Source organism: Oreochromis aureus, linkage group 15 (genome assembly GCF_013358895.1).
Source record: "Oreochromis aureus strain Israel breed Guangdong linkage group 15, ZZ_aureus, whole genome shotgun sequence".
In the NCBI taxonomy this organism is placed as follows: Eukaryota; Metazoa; Chordata; class Actinopteri; order Cichliformes; family Cichlidae; genus Oreochromis; species Oreochromis aureus.
In genome coordinates, this window is record NC_052956.1 from 24854098 (window position 1) to 24869114 (window position 15017).

Here is a 15017-nt window from a genome sequence, read left to right on the forward strand (position 1 = left end):
TGAGAGGCACCAGCAACCGAGTCAGAGCCTGCATGAAAAGGAGGAGCTAGAGTGGAGTGGGTTGCAAAGCAGCTTGCACACATGTAGTAGCTGTACGAAGCTAAAATTTTGCACTTGAAATTAGAGTTGCTGTTTGGAGCTGTACAGAAGGGGTTCAGCTGTAACATCACATGATTCGCTGTGACTGTGACTGAGCTTGACTTTGTAACCCACTGAAAGTAACAGCATCCATTTCATAACCGACACCCCAAACTAAAGCAGTGGGAAGAGGACAGTCACTAGAGTTCAATTTGGAATTCTTTAGCAGAGGTCACATGGACAAACAGATGATAAGGCGCTTTTCTCCAGGAAAACTGCTCGCTTAAAAACATTTATGGGCTCGCAGGTTTTCATTGTTTCTCGGAATAACTGCCCAGTTCCACCCAGGGGGACGGTTCCCATTATTTACCTTTACTGCACCTTTATTTATTTGTGCTGGTATTTTCCTGTGTTGTAGCTGACGACTAAACCCTGAGCCGTGTCAGGCAGCATGACTGCAAAGACAAGAAGGCCATCGGTGCCCTGGATTAATAAAATTTGGAGAAAAACAAGTTGAGCGCCAGAGAGTGAGCAATCCTCCAGTTTACTCCAGAACAATGAGAGCAGGAGGAGGAGGAGGAGGGTCATCTGAAATGCCACAGAAGAAGGAGGGAAGTCGGAGAAAAGGAGGAAGAGAGTGAAGGACTCGTAGAAAGAAAGACTGCCCGTCGTGTTGTGACTGTTGGTGATTTATTGGTAATTAATCAGAGAGCGAGAGGCCGAGAAGCCGGGATCGAGGGCACTGCGAGGATGCTGGAGGGGCAGAAAGCGAGGAAGTGGTGCACGGCGGCTGGAGTGTGTTTGTGTTCATGCGCTGCCGTTGGCGTGTTTGTTGACTCAGGCAGCGAGCGGCTCGATATTAATTGTTTTTTTCAGTCCCTGAAGTCAGATTCTCAGGCTCAGAGTCCCAAAGTGCTTTAAATACACGCAGAGAGGCTCGACTTCTGATTGGTTTACCGACTGAAACACAGACGAAAGAGTCACATGCTGCATCCATCTTTGATATACAGTCTGTAGATGTTTCAGGACGTTTCTGTTCAATGTTTATCACACACACACGCACACACACACACACACACACATAGGCTGACGTATCCACTGTAGACTGTCACCTGCCACATTCCCGGCGTTCCTCACGTTCCCTGCTGTTAATCTCTGTGGGACAGTCATGTGGACACCTGACTGTGTGCGTGAGTGTGTGTCCAGTCAGCACTGCGAGTGTGTGAGTGTGTCGACTTGTCTTTCATCGCCACTTTGATCTCTTTAATTAACCTTAAAGTATATTTTAACACTTTCCTTTCTCACCTCTTTGGTCTCCTCTGGAACTTCTGGGTGAGGAACCATATTTAGTAACTTAAATAGACCCCAGATTTGGCCTCCGCGTGACTCACTGTGAGGGTGAAGAACCAGCCAATCAGCAAAGATCAGCTTACATGACATTATTGCATCTGAAGACTCAATAATAGTCCACATCATTCTAAGAATTCCAGAATTTGTAGGAGGTTTTTAGATTTTTTGCCTTTACCCACTGTTACACCTGTGCTCATAACATCAACACTCAATTTAATCAGCAGTCATGAGCTGATGAAACTCATACATTATATACATCAGTGTTTAAGCTAACAACAGTATAAAGTATATTGGATGTATCACTACGGGCTATTAATAGTGAAATATGTGATTTTGTTTGTGTTATGTCATGATAGCGTTTATTAGACTTAAATTACATATTGTTTATTTTTACTGTTAGAATTAATTGAGTAATTTCATAAATATAATGTATTTAGTTTTTATTTACATATAAGGGTAATCACCAGTAGTTACAACGCAGTTTTTAATTGTTGCTTTCTGTAGTTGTACAGCACGTGTTCATGTCTCAGTGGGTCAAAGACTCGCTGTAATGTAAATAAACCTCAGTGGGAAATGTCCCGCCTGAAGGATCGACTTTCTTCTGCTGTTCTTTGAAGAAACGTCATTGATCAAGTTGTTAAAACTCAGAGAGTTCAGAGTCCATCAGATGTTTCAGGTGTCTCTGTGTCATCCTGTTTTTGTTCAACTGTCTTCACTTTCAATTCACTTCAGTTTCACCTTCAGCCTGTTATTATAATCATGTGATTTAATTAGTAACGTGCAAACAGTTAAGCCAATACTTATAAAATCTTAAAACCATGAGCCACCACACGGACGACTATGGGACACGAACCGGCTCCGGCATCCGCTTTGACTCTCTGCTCCAACCTGATGCAATGATTGGAACAAACAGGTCACCGGTCTCTTAACCTTTACCCCTGTAATGCTGCATCCACGTTCTCTGTAAATCACACAGCTGATTCACACAGCATGCATGTGAGTCACAGGGCATGTTACTGCAGAGTGTGGACTTTTCCTCAAGTGTTGTAAATATGCAGTATTTTGTCTTCTACAGGAAGTAACCCTTTAAAAGAATACTACACATACTGTGTGTGTGTGTGTGTGTGTCGGTGTGTGTGTCGGTGTAATCACATCTCTTCTGGCAAAAGGTGACCCATTTCTCAGCCTTGTCTGGGGCTGCGTTACATACAGGTGTGTGCGTCTGCTCCCACTTCCTCATCACCTTACTCCCGGGACACTGCCAACATCCTGGGTTGCTCACATCACACACACACGTCGCACACACACACACACACACACACACACACACACACACACACACACACACACACACATATATGTTCAGGCGGAAGCCTAATTGTTAGCAGTTAAAATATTTTTTTCCCTTTGTCGATAAAATAAAATTCACTGGCATTCACTGGCAGGTTTTTTTTTTTTTGGGGGGACTATAAAAGAGTTCAGCGTGAGTTTTTAAAGGTTCTGGTTCTATTTTTATTTCCACTTCTTCATTTAATTCTAAATAACTTCTCAGTGAGGAATCATATTTCTCCTTTTAACAGCTTAAAATGAATCTTGGCCTCTCACGCCTGCTCTGCTGCCTGCTCGCTGCACCTCTGCTCACCGATCTCAGCTCAGTCATCGCTGACTCTACATCCCTGTGTTTGTCCGTGTTTTCGGGATTTCCTGCTGCTACCCAGTTTGCCTCTGTGACCTCTGGAGGCTCTATTTTTAGTCCTTGGTGACCTTTGACCCCTGCTGCTTTATTTAACAGTCTGAGAAACTGATAGGGATTTCCCCAGCTCACTGTGTGCGCTACGCTGTCTGTAACCCGAGCATAACTTCAGTTGGTGATTTTATGCTTTTCTGTGGGTGCAGCGTGCGAGCTTCTCATAGGAAACAAAAGCACACATACAGAACACTGAAGCTATCGTCCACTGTGAGGGAATACGCTGCTGACCTTTAAATATAAAGGTTGATTTTGGCCTGATCATGTTCATACAGCTGCTCATACAGCTTAAAAGTCGATTACCAGCTGGGAAAATCACTGACTTCTGGGGTCACGGGTGGTCTACAGCCTGCTTTGTTCTGCTTCTGTGATTTATCATTATTAACACAGAATTTAACCATCTGTGAACTTACTGTTCATGAGATCACGATAGTCTCCAGATTGGAGAAAAATCTGGGTCTAACTGGGCTGCTTTTGGTACTCACAGCTCATTTATGGCCCCTGTAAAGTGTTCTGAGGGCCACATGTGTTTGGCCCAATTATCACCCACATCTGGCTGAGTTTGGCTGCACATGGCAGGTGTGTTGTTCTCTTCATGGAGGGCTGGAGGACATTCTAGCGGACACGGAGCTAATAGTATCGATGTAAGAGTGTAGCATCTTATCCAAGGTCCTCTCTAAATCAAGGCACACAGACCAAATCTGGCCCGTTGCAAAATCATAACACAGCTCACATAGAACTTTATCAGAATTTCATTTACTTATAAATATTAATTAATTAATCTACTCTTAGTAAATTTTGGCCTCCTGGCTTTGCTCTGTCCAAACTGAACAGAACAACATGAGAGAAAAAAAAAGTTCATGCTGAAGACGGACAGTTTAAAGGGACGTGGGTCCATTTTTCACGAGGACACACTCATAAAGTACTTTCCTCTTTGTAATGAAACCTTTGAGTTGTTGTGTTCATGTGGACAAGAATAAGAACAAAACACAATATTCTTTATTTTAAATGAAACTTTCTACAATGATCCGTCAGACCAAGAGCTGTGAGTCGCCTCTGTCGCAGTGTTAGAATAAGAAAACATTATTCTGCTGGACTGTTTAAGAGGCCAAACATGTTGTATGTTAACTTTGCGTCACATGGAACATGTGATGCTTCGGTAAACTCTGATGTTATGGAATCAGAATGATGTCTGGGTCTTGATGAGTACAGGGCTTCAATTTGGGAGGGATGCTGCCTCCTGGAGGCACATGTCGGTCTAACTGCAGTGATGATGACGCTTTCTGTTGTGGTCAAAGAAACAAAATCATCTAACAGGAAACAGACGGCAGATCTCCTGCTTGGGGTCGAGCTGCAGGAGGACTCAGAGCTCGCTTTTGCATCCTGCTGCTTCTCGCAGCTCTGCAGCCGACTGTGCGAGCGGGAGACTTGTTTAAACACACGCCATGACTCACGCAAACAACACACGAACAAAAGCTGTCAGGTTGTCAGTCAAAGCCTTACATGTAACTACAGAGATATATGCCTCCATACAGAGACACACCCTGCCTCTCTGTATCTGCTGCATCTTCAAAGGACTCTTTCATGTTTTATTCACTGACCAGCAGCACTCACAATGCAAGTGCAGTCACACAGCTTTATTGTACAAATGACTTTTACTTTCCAGCTCACATGATGCTTCAGGGTTATCTTTGAAAGTGATCGTATTTCTAGTAAAAACAATTCAAGTTTAATATGATTTCTCTTCAGCAGCTCACCAAAGAAACCAAAGGAGGACACGTCAAGCTAGAAAGACTCTGGAAGGCGAAACCGTGATGTTGACTCCGTGTCCTGTAGCTCGAGGACTGAAGGCTTTGTTTCTCATTATTAACACCAACTTGGTGTTGCAGTGGATCTGTTCCTGATCAGCAGCCAAACATGTGACTCTCCCTTCCTTTAAGTCCAGAAAAATCATGACTGTAAGTTAAAATTATGAAGATACATAGACAGAAGACAGAGACTGTCATGTGTATATGATTATGTGATCATGAGATGTATGTGCAGATGAAATATATGTTTTCTTTCTCACACAGAGAACTGCTAAAGATGGCACTTTTGTGTTTTGTGGCAACTGCCTGAAAATCACAATCATAATCTCAGGTTATATACCTGATTATCTGTTGCTGTCTACATACACAGATATTCACATTAACCGCTTTCATTCACAGTCCAGCCAGAAACTCATAGACCTGAAACTGAAATTCCCTCACAAACAACACTGATGCTCAGCAGCCTCCTTTGATACAGGACTCAAACTATAATGTGACCGTTGGGAACCAGTTGAGTGGAGTCCCCTACTTTAGAGAGATAAGTTGCAGATGAGCTGCACTTGTCTGAAGTGCTCCACTGTGTTGGAAATCTGTCTGCGTTTGTAAGTGGTAAGGATTATTTGCAAACCTTTGCCAATCAACCTGCAACTTTGTGGAGACAGGTTGCCTCCCATCCAGCAACGTAACGAGCTGGTTGCTGCAACTAATTCCAATCGGTCCCTAAATGAGAAAAAAACTCACCGTGCTGTCACCGAGCTACCAGTTTCTTTTAGGTCGTTGTCCCATTTGTGAGCCAAATGGCTCCTAACGAGGACGCTGTAGGTTTTCTTTTCTTTCAGTGATTTCACATCAGGCGCCATGCTGGCTGTAGACAGGTGTGTGACACACACTCAAGGGCAGGCTGGCCAAAGAAGTATGTCAGTAAACAAACAAACAAAAACTCATTGTTTCTAAAAAGTTTGAAGACAAGTTGGGACAACTATCAGTTTAAGAAGAAACTATTTATCCTGTTTAATGTGATTTTCTTTGATGGAGTGAACAAAGGACTGAAATCTGGTCACTTTTTATGCAAATGAGCTGTGACGCACCGGAAACGGAAGTAGTGTTTCCCCCCATTCGTTCTTTTATTTTCTTTCCAGCTCGGCTCCGCTCCGCCAGAGTTTTAAACACAGGAGAATGGAATACAAGCTCATCATGGCGGTCTCTGGCTTCCCGAGTCTCTACGACATGAACTCTCCGACCTACCGGGACCTGAACATGCGGAGCGACGCGTGGCGGCAGGTGGCAGAGATCGTCGGAGTCCCCGGTGAGTTTCAGCACAGCACCGAGACCCCGGCCCGAACTTCAGCTCTCACACGGGAGCACTTTCGATGTGGGCGAGACGGAAAACTTTCAAAACATGTCAAACATTCAGATTTTCATCAAAGAGAAAAGTTCAAAACAAATACGGTCCGACCCTTATTATGTTCCCACCCTCGTCGCCTCTCGACTCCAGCACAATGGTTCCTCTTCAGAACACTCAGCACAGATTTATGAAAGTTTTACAATACTGTAAGAAAATATACGACAACTTTAATCAGCGGTTTTTACTCATATATTGTAATTACTGGGAATTCACTGGTCTTAGTGGATTTTTTTAGTAATCAGAACTGGGGAAAAAAAGGTGATGACGACCAAATATGTAAGTGTGTGTGTAAAATAAGTATGTAAGGTTTTACTCATGTAGACAGTCTTTGTTAACTGAACCTAAAATTTTTCGAATACAGTAAATTATGGTTCCCTGAAGAAAAGAAAGGAAAATAAAATAAAATACAAGAATATAGAATAAAGGAACTGTTTATACACTTTTGTTATTTATAGGTTTATATGTTTTAACATATAAACTTAATAATAACATGATAGAAATGACTGATTTTTTAAATTATGATATTTAAAATTCCACCATCAGGCCAGGGTCTTTCTGTGTGGAGTTTGCATGTTCTCCCCGTGTTTGCATGGGTTCCCTCCGGGTACTCCGGCTTCCTCCCACCGTCCAAAGACATGCAGCTTGTGGGGATAGGTTAATTGGATAATCGAAATTGTCACTAGGTGTGAATGTGCGAGTGAATGTGAGTGTGAATGGTTGTCTGTCCCTGTGTGTTGGCCCTACGACAGACTGGCGACCTGTCCAGGGTGTACCCTGCCTCTCGCCCTATGACAGCTGGGATAGGCTCCAGCGCCCCCCGCGACCCTGAAAAGGATAAGCGGAAGCGAATGGATGGATGGATGGATATTTAAAAGCCTTTAAAATAAAATTCCATGGAATTTTTATTATTTGCATTTTTTTTTAAACAAACAGCCTAATATAATTAATCATAAATGTATGGAAGGTTTGGTTAATTTGGTTAAAAGTCACACAGGAGTTTGGAGCTGTGAGTATTTTCACATGTGAATAATACTGTTTGTTATTTTCAGTATTTTCAGTCAAGTCAGTTGCTTCAAATGTTGAATATTGTCCAAACACAAGTTAGCTGTGAAATATGACCAAGGAAACAAAAATAGTTTGGTTGTTTGAGAGTTTGTTTTAGTTTTTGCAGAATAAACTAAATTAGAGCAAAGATTAGTTTTAGTTTTTGTATGCAGGTGAAAATAAAGCGTTTAATGTGACTCTCTGTGTGTGTCTCTGGTTGTGGACACAGCAGGATGGTTTTACTGTTGGATTTTATGGTTTAATTAAAGCAAACTTGTGGTTTTCCACATTAGAGTCGGAGTGCAGAAGGAAGTGGAAGACGCTGAGAGACCAGCACAGGAGGGAGAGGCAGCGCGAGAAGGAGCGGCGCGAGAGCGGCATCGGGCTCTTTAACTACCGGCCATGGAGGTACTCGTCCATTCTGTCTTTTCTGAATCCATTCATCGACGCCCGGGCAGCCGGCACCAACGGCTGGGCCCTGGACCCACAGCCCTCTCAGGTCCAGGTGGCCGAAATGGTCGGCTGCAGTACGACCACGGAGACACGGAGCGACGACGACGAGAGCTACGGTTCGTACCGACGCTTCCTTCTGATTGGCCAGCCTGCAGTAGTTCCTCATCAGCTTTTCAATGTGCAGTCCGAGCACCCGGATCTCTGACGGCCTCTGATTAATATTTTCTCGTGATTCGACATTGATTTAGTTCTGATTGTTTTGTCTGTTTTCAGGGTTCGCCGTAGCTGACGCGACCACGACGACCTCCTCGTCCTCATCCTCAGAGTTCCCGCAGAGGAAGCGGCCGCCCTCTGTTGGCTTGGACCCTTCCAGGCCCAAAGAAGCAAAGGTTGAGGTGAACTCGGGTGCCGCAGCCACTGACGATGGCGTGCAGACGCAGCAGCACGCCAACATGAAGGAGCTGTTTGAGATGATGATGCACTCGGTGACATCTCTTGCTGCGACCTTAGCTTCATCACACTCTTCCTCGCAGACCCCTCTTTTGCAGCAGGATCCGCAGAGTCATCATCGCAGCCTTCCGCCATCCTGGACAGCGGCGCGGCTGAACCAGCTGAAGACAGAAGAGCCGGAAGGTGACGTGGACGAGCTGCTCGTCCAAACGGACGATGAGGAGGAGGTGGAGGAAGAGCGCCGCCCCGCCTCTCCCAGGCCGCTCCGGCCAAAGAGGAAGAGCGTCGACGGCCTGCTGGAGGAATTCCTGAGGAAAACAGAAGCCAGGGATGCGCAGAGGGAGCGTGACATGGAGCAGAGGGACGACGTGACGCTGTTCCTGTTGAGCCTGGCTCCGGCTATGAGGAGGCTGACAGCAGAGAAACAGTCGTGGGTCAGAACCAAGATGCAGCAGTTTCTGCACGAGGCCGAGTTTGGTACCACAAAGTTCCAGTGAGCCCACAAACGTTTTGATGGAATCTCATTCGAAGGGGAAGCACTGAATCTTCCCTGCAGACTCCACAGGTGCTGACTCTTCTTACAGCTGCTTCAGGTAGCTCCAGATTTGATGGTCTGTCCCTGACCGATGACTCCAGATCCCGGGTTTCTGTTTTCATCGATGACTAAATGGATGTCTGCACAAAGTAGGACTTCGGGCACATCAGGGTCACTGCAGGGTTAACGCCACGCTTCCGTGTTGATGTCTGATTACTTAATGCTTCTGCACAGAGGACTCTGTGCACCTGCACATCCGTGTTCAGCTAGCAGGAGACTTTCTAAAGTTTAGATTTCTCACCAGAAGCAGTTTTTCATGACCAACTTTATTCCTGCAAGATGGCCGTCTGCAGATTTAAAACAGCTTCATCGGCTTGTAACTCTCAAAGTGGTGATTTGATGCTAAAGTGTCTAAAATTTGAACCTTTGTAGATGAAGCCTACATCTGAATTAAGAATATTTATTCTGTCGTCTTTCTCAGACGGTCAAACAGCGCAACGGAGGACAGTAAGCAGACGCCTCTCTGACGGTCTGCGTTTGTCCACCTGTCAGTTGATCACAGAGCTAAGACGTGATTGTGATCGGGCACCATCGGCGTTCATACTCACTAAAGCATTCAGAGCACACACTTTAATACTTCACTACTGTACAGCACACTGTTACACACACACAGACATGAATGGGTGCAGCTTGTATCATGTGTTTAATAAGCTGCAGGCACAGCCTCCTTCATGTGTCCATGTAGCCTGAATCCTGATGCAAGCAGGTAAAGTGATAAAGATCTGCTCTTAAGATCTTTGTAGCACATTAATTAGTGTGTTGTTAAGTTTGTGGTCCTAAAGTGTCACACGCTACGTCAGGGCAGATGGTGCACTCCAGCAGTGCAGACCCACTTTTCCTCCTCTTCTCTGTCCCTGACCTAAAATACTTCTTTACCCGACGTGAACGAGGATCTTTTATGACTTTTGAATGAAGCGAAGCTCAAACAGAGACGTGTTGGTTCACGTTCCTCTGAGATCATCTCAGACTGTTAAAACCACTCAATGTATTTTATGTACTTTTATTTTGAAAGGCCAGTCACACTGAGACCAAAGTGTGATCTTTGCTTTACTAATGTTAACCTCTCCTCTGAATCAGGAGTTCAGTGATGATCAATGAAATTGTAAATAATATTTGTACCTGTTACCGGTAACCAGTTGCAGCTTTCTCCTGGTTTCCATGGTGACGCAGTATTTATGGAGCTGTGGTTGCAATCAAAGTTTCCTCCTGGCTGTGAGAGTGTGAGGCCACATCGTCTTTGGTTATGTTATCTGAGCTGAACGCTCCATGTGTGATGCAGAAAAGCACATTTTGTATTACAGAAAAGTTTCTGTCTGTAATTCTAAACAATCATAAGAGCGTGATTTTTCCCAGATAGCACTGAACGCTTCAGCGAAGGATTCCTGTCACTGTGGTTTGTGTGCACGACTCAGGCTGCTCTCCCATGTTATTCAGTCCTGAGTTGGAACATTTTTTATGTTTCAGAATCCTGCAGCTGATTTTATTTTTCTGTGTTTGTGCTGTTTTTGTTCTTTGTTTAAAAAAAATAAAAACTCTTCTTGCAGTCATTTGTGTTTTTATTTCAAAGTGAATCCTGACAGCTGAGTGATGCTTAGAGTGAACTTCATATGCAAACACCTGAGCAGACTGCTGCAAATATTATTCCACCACTCATAAAGTGAGCTTCAGGAGGAGCCGATTAAAACCTGATTACTGACTGAAAAGAGCTCTTAGTGTGCTGCTGTGAGTATTTCACCTTAATGTGAAGTTTTCATGCTCGTGCTGTGACCCAGATTCAGCAGGAAATTGCCGCTGTAAGGATGTTTTCTTACATATACAATCATTTTCTGGTCTCTGGAATAACATGTGGATTACTGAACGTGCACAGACTCTGAACAAAGTTGGAAGTCAGTTTCCATAAAATTGTTGTTTTAAAAATAAAAATAATCTTTGGTCATTTCTGAGGAAATGAAAACTAATATTTTAACTGCACGAAGCACAAAAGCACTGTGACCACTACTCCTTCCGTGAACGTGCAAATGCTCCATTTCGTTAGAAAATAATGCAAAAATGTAATTTAATAGGAAATTATAATTAATAAAATATGAAGATTTTCCTAGTTATTTATAAATCTTTCCTTAAATTTAAAAATGAAAATAGATTTTTACAAATGTAAATAACATTTCCTGTATAGCTTCATTTACCTGAATGTCGTGTTTTTAAGTAATTTATCTAGAATAATTTCTAATAAGCGCACTTGTTGGTTTTAAGGTAAAGAAATGTCGTCACCAGGTGGCGAACTGTACAACTACAAGTGTAGCACGTTCAGTCCGGAGTCAGCTGATCAAAACACGGAAGTGGAGGAGCAGTGAGTGGAGTGAGAGGAGCAGCAGGAGCAGCGGGAGCTTCTTCTGTGGGTTTCTGAAGCTTTGAAGCTTTTTTCTCTCGATTCCACGAGACGACCTGGTTTCTGTGAGTCACGTGACAGCCATGTTTAATTTAAATGTGATCGGGGTCCGTGAAGTCACTCTGTCACCTGCAGACCACACGAGAGCAGGTGCTGATCGGACACGGTCTGAGTCATAAAACGGGATTTTAGTCCTGCGGACTTCTTACGTGTGAACAGATTAACAAACTCAGCAGAGCTTCGCATCTCTGAACCCCACGGATTATTTGTAAAAACACAACAGGGCGGGTTCACAGCCTTTTACAAGTTTTGTGCACATTAATTGTCACATTTTCTAAAATATTTCGCCTGAGAGTCATAAAAAAGCTTCAAAATAACAGTACAAGCTGAACTCTTCTTGTAATGATGATGAAGATGAAGCTGTGGATAGATTTCAAGCTTCTTCTTAGTCATGTAATACTTCATGGTTTGAGTGGCAGTGTTTATTTTGTTATTGTTGTATGTTTTGAGTTGCTTATCAGTAAATAGTCAGTGTCATCTTTCCAGTCACTTTAAACCCTTCTGTCTAACAGGGTTTCCTTGTATGTGACGATAATGACGGTGAAGGTGTTTCGCAGTCCGGCCCGTCACGGCTATGCAGTGGAAGTGTCTCCGTATATCCCCAGCAGAGTGGCCTGTGCTGCTTCACAGTACTACGGGATAGCAGGTCAGTAGAGTTCAAGAGGTCACAGTGTGGAGAACACACCTGGATATGAGGTTTCCACATGATAAAGAATGAATTACACAGGGTGAAGGAAAACCCCCTGGTTTCGGCTCACTGCTGGAGCCTCCTGTGGACATTAGAGGAACTCCAGTTTCTGGCTCTTCATCACTTCTAGTTTCCTGACTTTTGATCCATATAAATAATATGAAATAAAATAGTACGTGCTGTTTGTTTCTGGACGTTGACCTTGTGTTGATGGAGGAACCTCAGCAAGCTGAACAGACCCTGATGAAGACAAGCATCACGTGGTTTTTAAAGAGTCAGACAGCTTTCTCATTTCCATCCACTCTGTGTGTGTGTGTGTGTGTGTGTGTGTGTGTGTGTGTGTGTGTGTACAGGCTGCGGCACACTGCTGGTCCTGGATCAAACCGAGACCGGGCTCACCTTAGTGAGAAGGTAACATCTGTTTCCTCATCTCTCTCTCTCTAACATCTGTTTTTGTCCTTTATGCTTACAAATGATGGTTATAAGAAGTTGCAGGAGGTTTAGGGCTCGTTTTCATCTAATTTCGGCACAGATCAGATTATTATTGGACTGCGAGGGAAACAGAAACCCCTGCTTTTATGTGACTTTACCTTAATTTTACTAGGAGTTCCATTGAGAGAGCGACATGGCCTAAAAACTCAGAAAATAATAAAAATGCAGATGATATGTACAAATCAGTAGGAGTCACATTCCTCCTCGACTGCATTCTGAGTGATGACATATGTGTGATTATTCTGTAGATATGAGATCTTTGTGTGAAGTGTGCCGTGTCTGAGGTTGTTAACTCCACATCTGGGAAAGATTGAAACACAGAGAGGGGGCAAAACCAAAACCAGCATCGCTGGTCGTCCTGTGAGGCGTCAGTGATGATGGACCCAAAAATCATGGATGTTTGTCTCCCTCTGTTCTATCAGTTAAAGTCGCCGTTTCAGAAGAAAAGGCTTCGGGCTGACGGGAAAAGGAGTGAGAATAGTCTAGCTGTTTTTCAGGAAGTTTATTTTTCTGCTCTTCCTGTTGGAAGCTGCGTAGCTACGAACTGCAGGCGACTGCTTCACACCACCGTTAAAAATCCCTGAAATAAACCTTTAAAGTTGAATAAAAGAAACAAGAAATCAGTCAAGGGTCAAAACTCCAAAGTTTTTTATGTAGTCTCCGTGTATGTGTGTGTGTGTGTCTCAGCTGGGAGTGGGGTGACGGCCTGTTCGACGTGGCATGGAGTGAAGGTAACGAGCACATATTGGTGGCAGGCGGCGGAGATGGCAGCCTCCAGCTGTGGGATACAGCCAATCACAGCGCTCCACTGAGGGTGGCTAAAGAACACACACAGGAGGTAACGCACACATGCGTGCACACACAGACATACACGCACACACAGGTGTTCTGACTGTGACGTGCGTGCAGGTGTACGCTGTGGACTGGAGTCAGACTCGAGGAGAAAGCCTGATAGTTTCTGGATCCTGGGATCAAACAGTGAAAGTGGTAAGATGAAAGTCTCTCATTTCTTTCCCTCTCCGTCTGCGTTCTGTTGTCTTCATGTTAGTTTTATCTCCGTCAGTGGGACCCTGCTCTCAGTCCATCGCTGACCACCCTCAGAGGTCATGAAGGGGTCATCTACAGCACCATTTGGTCGCCTCACATCCCAGGATGCTTTGCGTCTGCCTCAGGTGAGTCAGCCAGCCTGTTAGAGGGTTTAAAGTGGCTGCTTTCACCACTAGATGGCGTTGTTGTGATGGTTTTTGGAAGCAGGCCTGAAGATTTTTTGAACTTTGCTTCAGGCTGCTCAGATTCAGCTTCACTTTGGATTTAAAGCTATAAAGGAGGAAATGTTTGATGTCATGAAGCTTTTTCTCAGTGTCTGTCTGCGAGCACGAGTGCACCTGAGCTCTGGAGGTTTTCGTGGTAATCACTCATGTTGTTTGTTGGAGGTTTTCCTCATCGTGCGCAGTGTAGGAAGTGAGGTGAGTCTGCATGATGGCAGTAAATATACTACTGAAGGTTTTAGTCTTAGTAGAAATTCATAGTTACGAACGTAAATCTGTAATTTAAACACGACATGTGGAAAGCACTGTGCTTTAATAATGTAATATTTAATGTAATATTCTTGATATTTATAATTGAGCGATTTGTATATTATTGCTATTTCTTAAATTTGTAAATTCTGTAACATATTGTATTATTTAATTAGTTTAGTCTGTTACTGTTGCTGTCTTGGAGCAACTGTAACCCACATAATTTCCTTAGGGTTAGTATTCTGATTCTGATGATTCTGATTTAAACCTGTTTGGTGCTGATGCAGACACAGGGGTGTAGTTTGTAGGAGGAGGCGTGTCTCTGTCACTGTGATGTCATCGCTGGGTGCAAGAGTCGACTGTCAAAGACTGAGGTTGCAGGTGTTTTTAGATTTTCTGCACGATGCACTTCCTGTTTCCTGTAGCGCTTCTGTGGCTAATCAGGCAGTGAAGCATTTTTGGGGTTTTCTACCATAATGAAGGAGACTGTGGTAATAGGTTGACTGCTTTGGGGATCTCCTCCAAACCTCTGCCACAGTGATTTTTCTTTGTCGTTGTGCTTGATTGTTGAGTGGTGGGATCTTTAAAGCCGTCCTCCTGGCTCTGTCTGCTGTAGTGGTGCGCTCCACAGTGACGTCAGACTGCTGCACGTCTCATTGGGTCGTGCTGGAGACATCGCCATCCTCTGTCAGAGCAAGACTTGACAGATTCTCAGAGACTCTGCAATAGCTTGAAACTTAACTTCCTGCTCTCAGACCTACAGATGTTTGGGGTCAGTGACAGTAGAAGTAAATCTGCGGTGCCCCTGAAGTTTATAAAACTTGTCCCACACCAGCATAAATCAAAGGCATCATCTTTGAAGGATAGGTCGAAGGTGCTGCGGTGCAGGGCTTAAAGAGTTGGTTCCTGGTTGGGTGGAGACTGTGTGGGCCTTACATGTTTCC

General features: G+C 44.0%; 2 protein-coding genes across 2 annotated transcripts in view; both read left to right on the forward strand.

Annotated features, from left to right (window-relative positions):
• The first annotated feature begins 6077 nt into the window (after window positions 1–6077).
• On the forward strand, window positions 6078–10465 carry LOC116332899. The gene is made up of 3 exons (XM_031755984.2): window positions 6078–6289; window positions 7726–8001; window positions 8159–10465. The coding sequence occupies exons 1-3, from the start codon at window positions 6160–6162 to the stop codon at window positions 8830–8832; spliced, it is 1080 nt and encodes a 359-aa protein (XP_031611844.1). The 5' UTR covers window positions 6078–6159; the 3' UTR covers window positions 8833–10465.
• Window positions 10466–11255: 790 nt separating this feature from the next.
• Window positions 11256–15017, forward strand: part of pex7 (peroxisomal biogenesis factor 7) — a 43685-nt gene continuing 39923 nt past the window's right edge. Inside the window, exons 1-6 of the mRNA XM_031755985.2 lie at window positions 11256–11381; window positions 11889–12022; window positions 12418–12475; window positions 13244–13394; window positions 13466–13543; window positions 13620–13728. Of these exons, the coding sequence (XP_031611845.1) occupies window positions 11911–12022; window positions 12418–12475; window positions 13244–13394; window positions 13466–13543; window positions 13620–13728 (508 nt within the window). The 5' untranslated portion in view covers window positions 11256–11381; window positions 11889–11910. The remainder of the gene's footprint in view (window positions 11382–11888; window positions 12023–12417; window positions 12476–13243; window positions 13395–13465; window positions 13544–13619; window positions 13729–15017) is intronic.

Excerpts from the sequence above, each read along its gene's own strand:
- LOC116332899 (XM_031755984.2), top strand. The coding sequence starts at position 6,160 with ATGGAATACAAGCTCATCATGGCGGTCTCTGGCTTCCCGAGTCTCTAC. Across the intron at positions 6,290-7,725 it reads AGAGATCGTCGGAGTCCCCG|AGTCGGAGTGCAGAAGGAAG; the intron begins GTGAGTTTCAGC and ends TTTCCACATTAG. Across the intron at positions 8,002-8,158 it reads CGACGACGACGAGAGCTACG|GGTTCGCCGTAGCTGACGCG; the intron begins GTTCGTACCGAC and ends GTCTGTTTTCAG.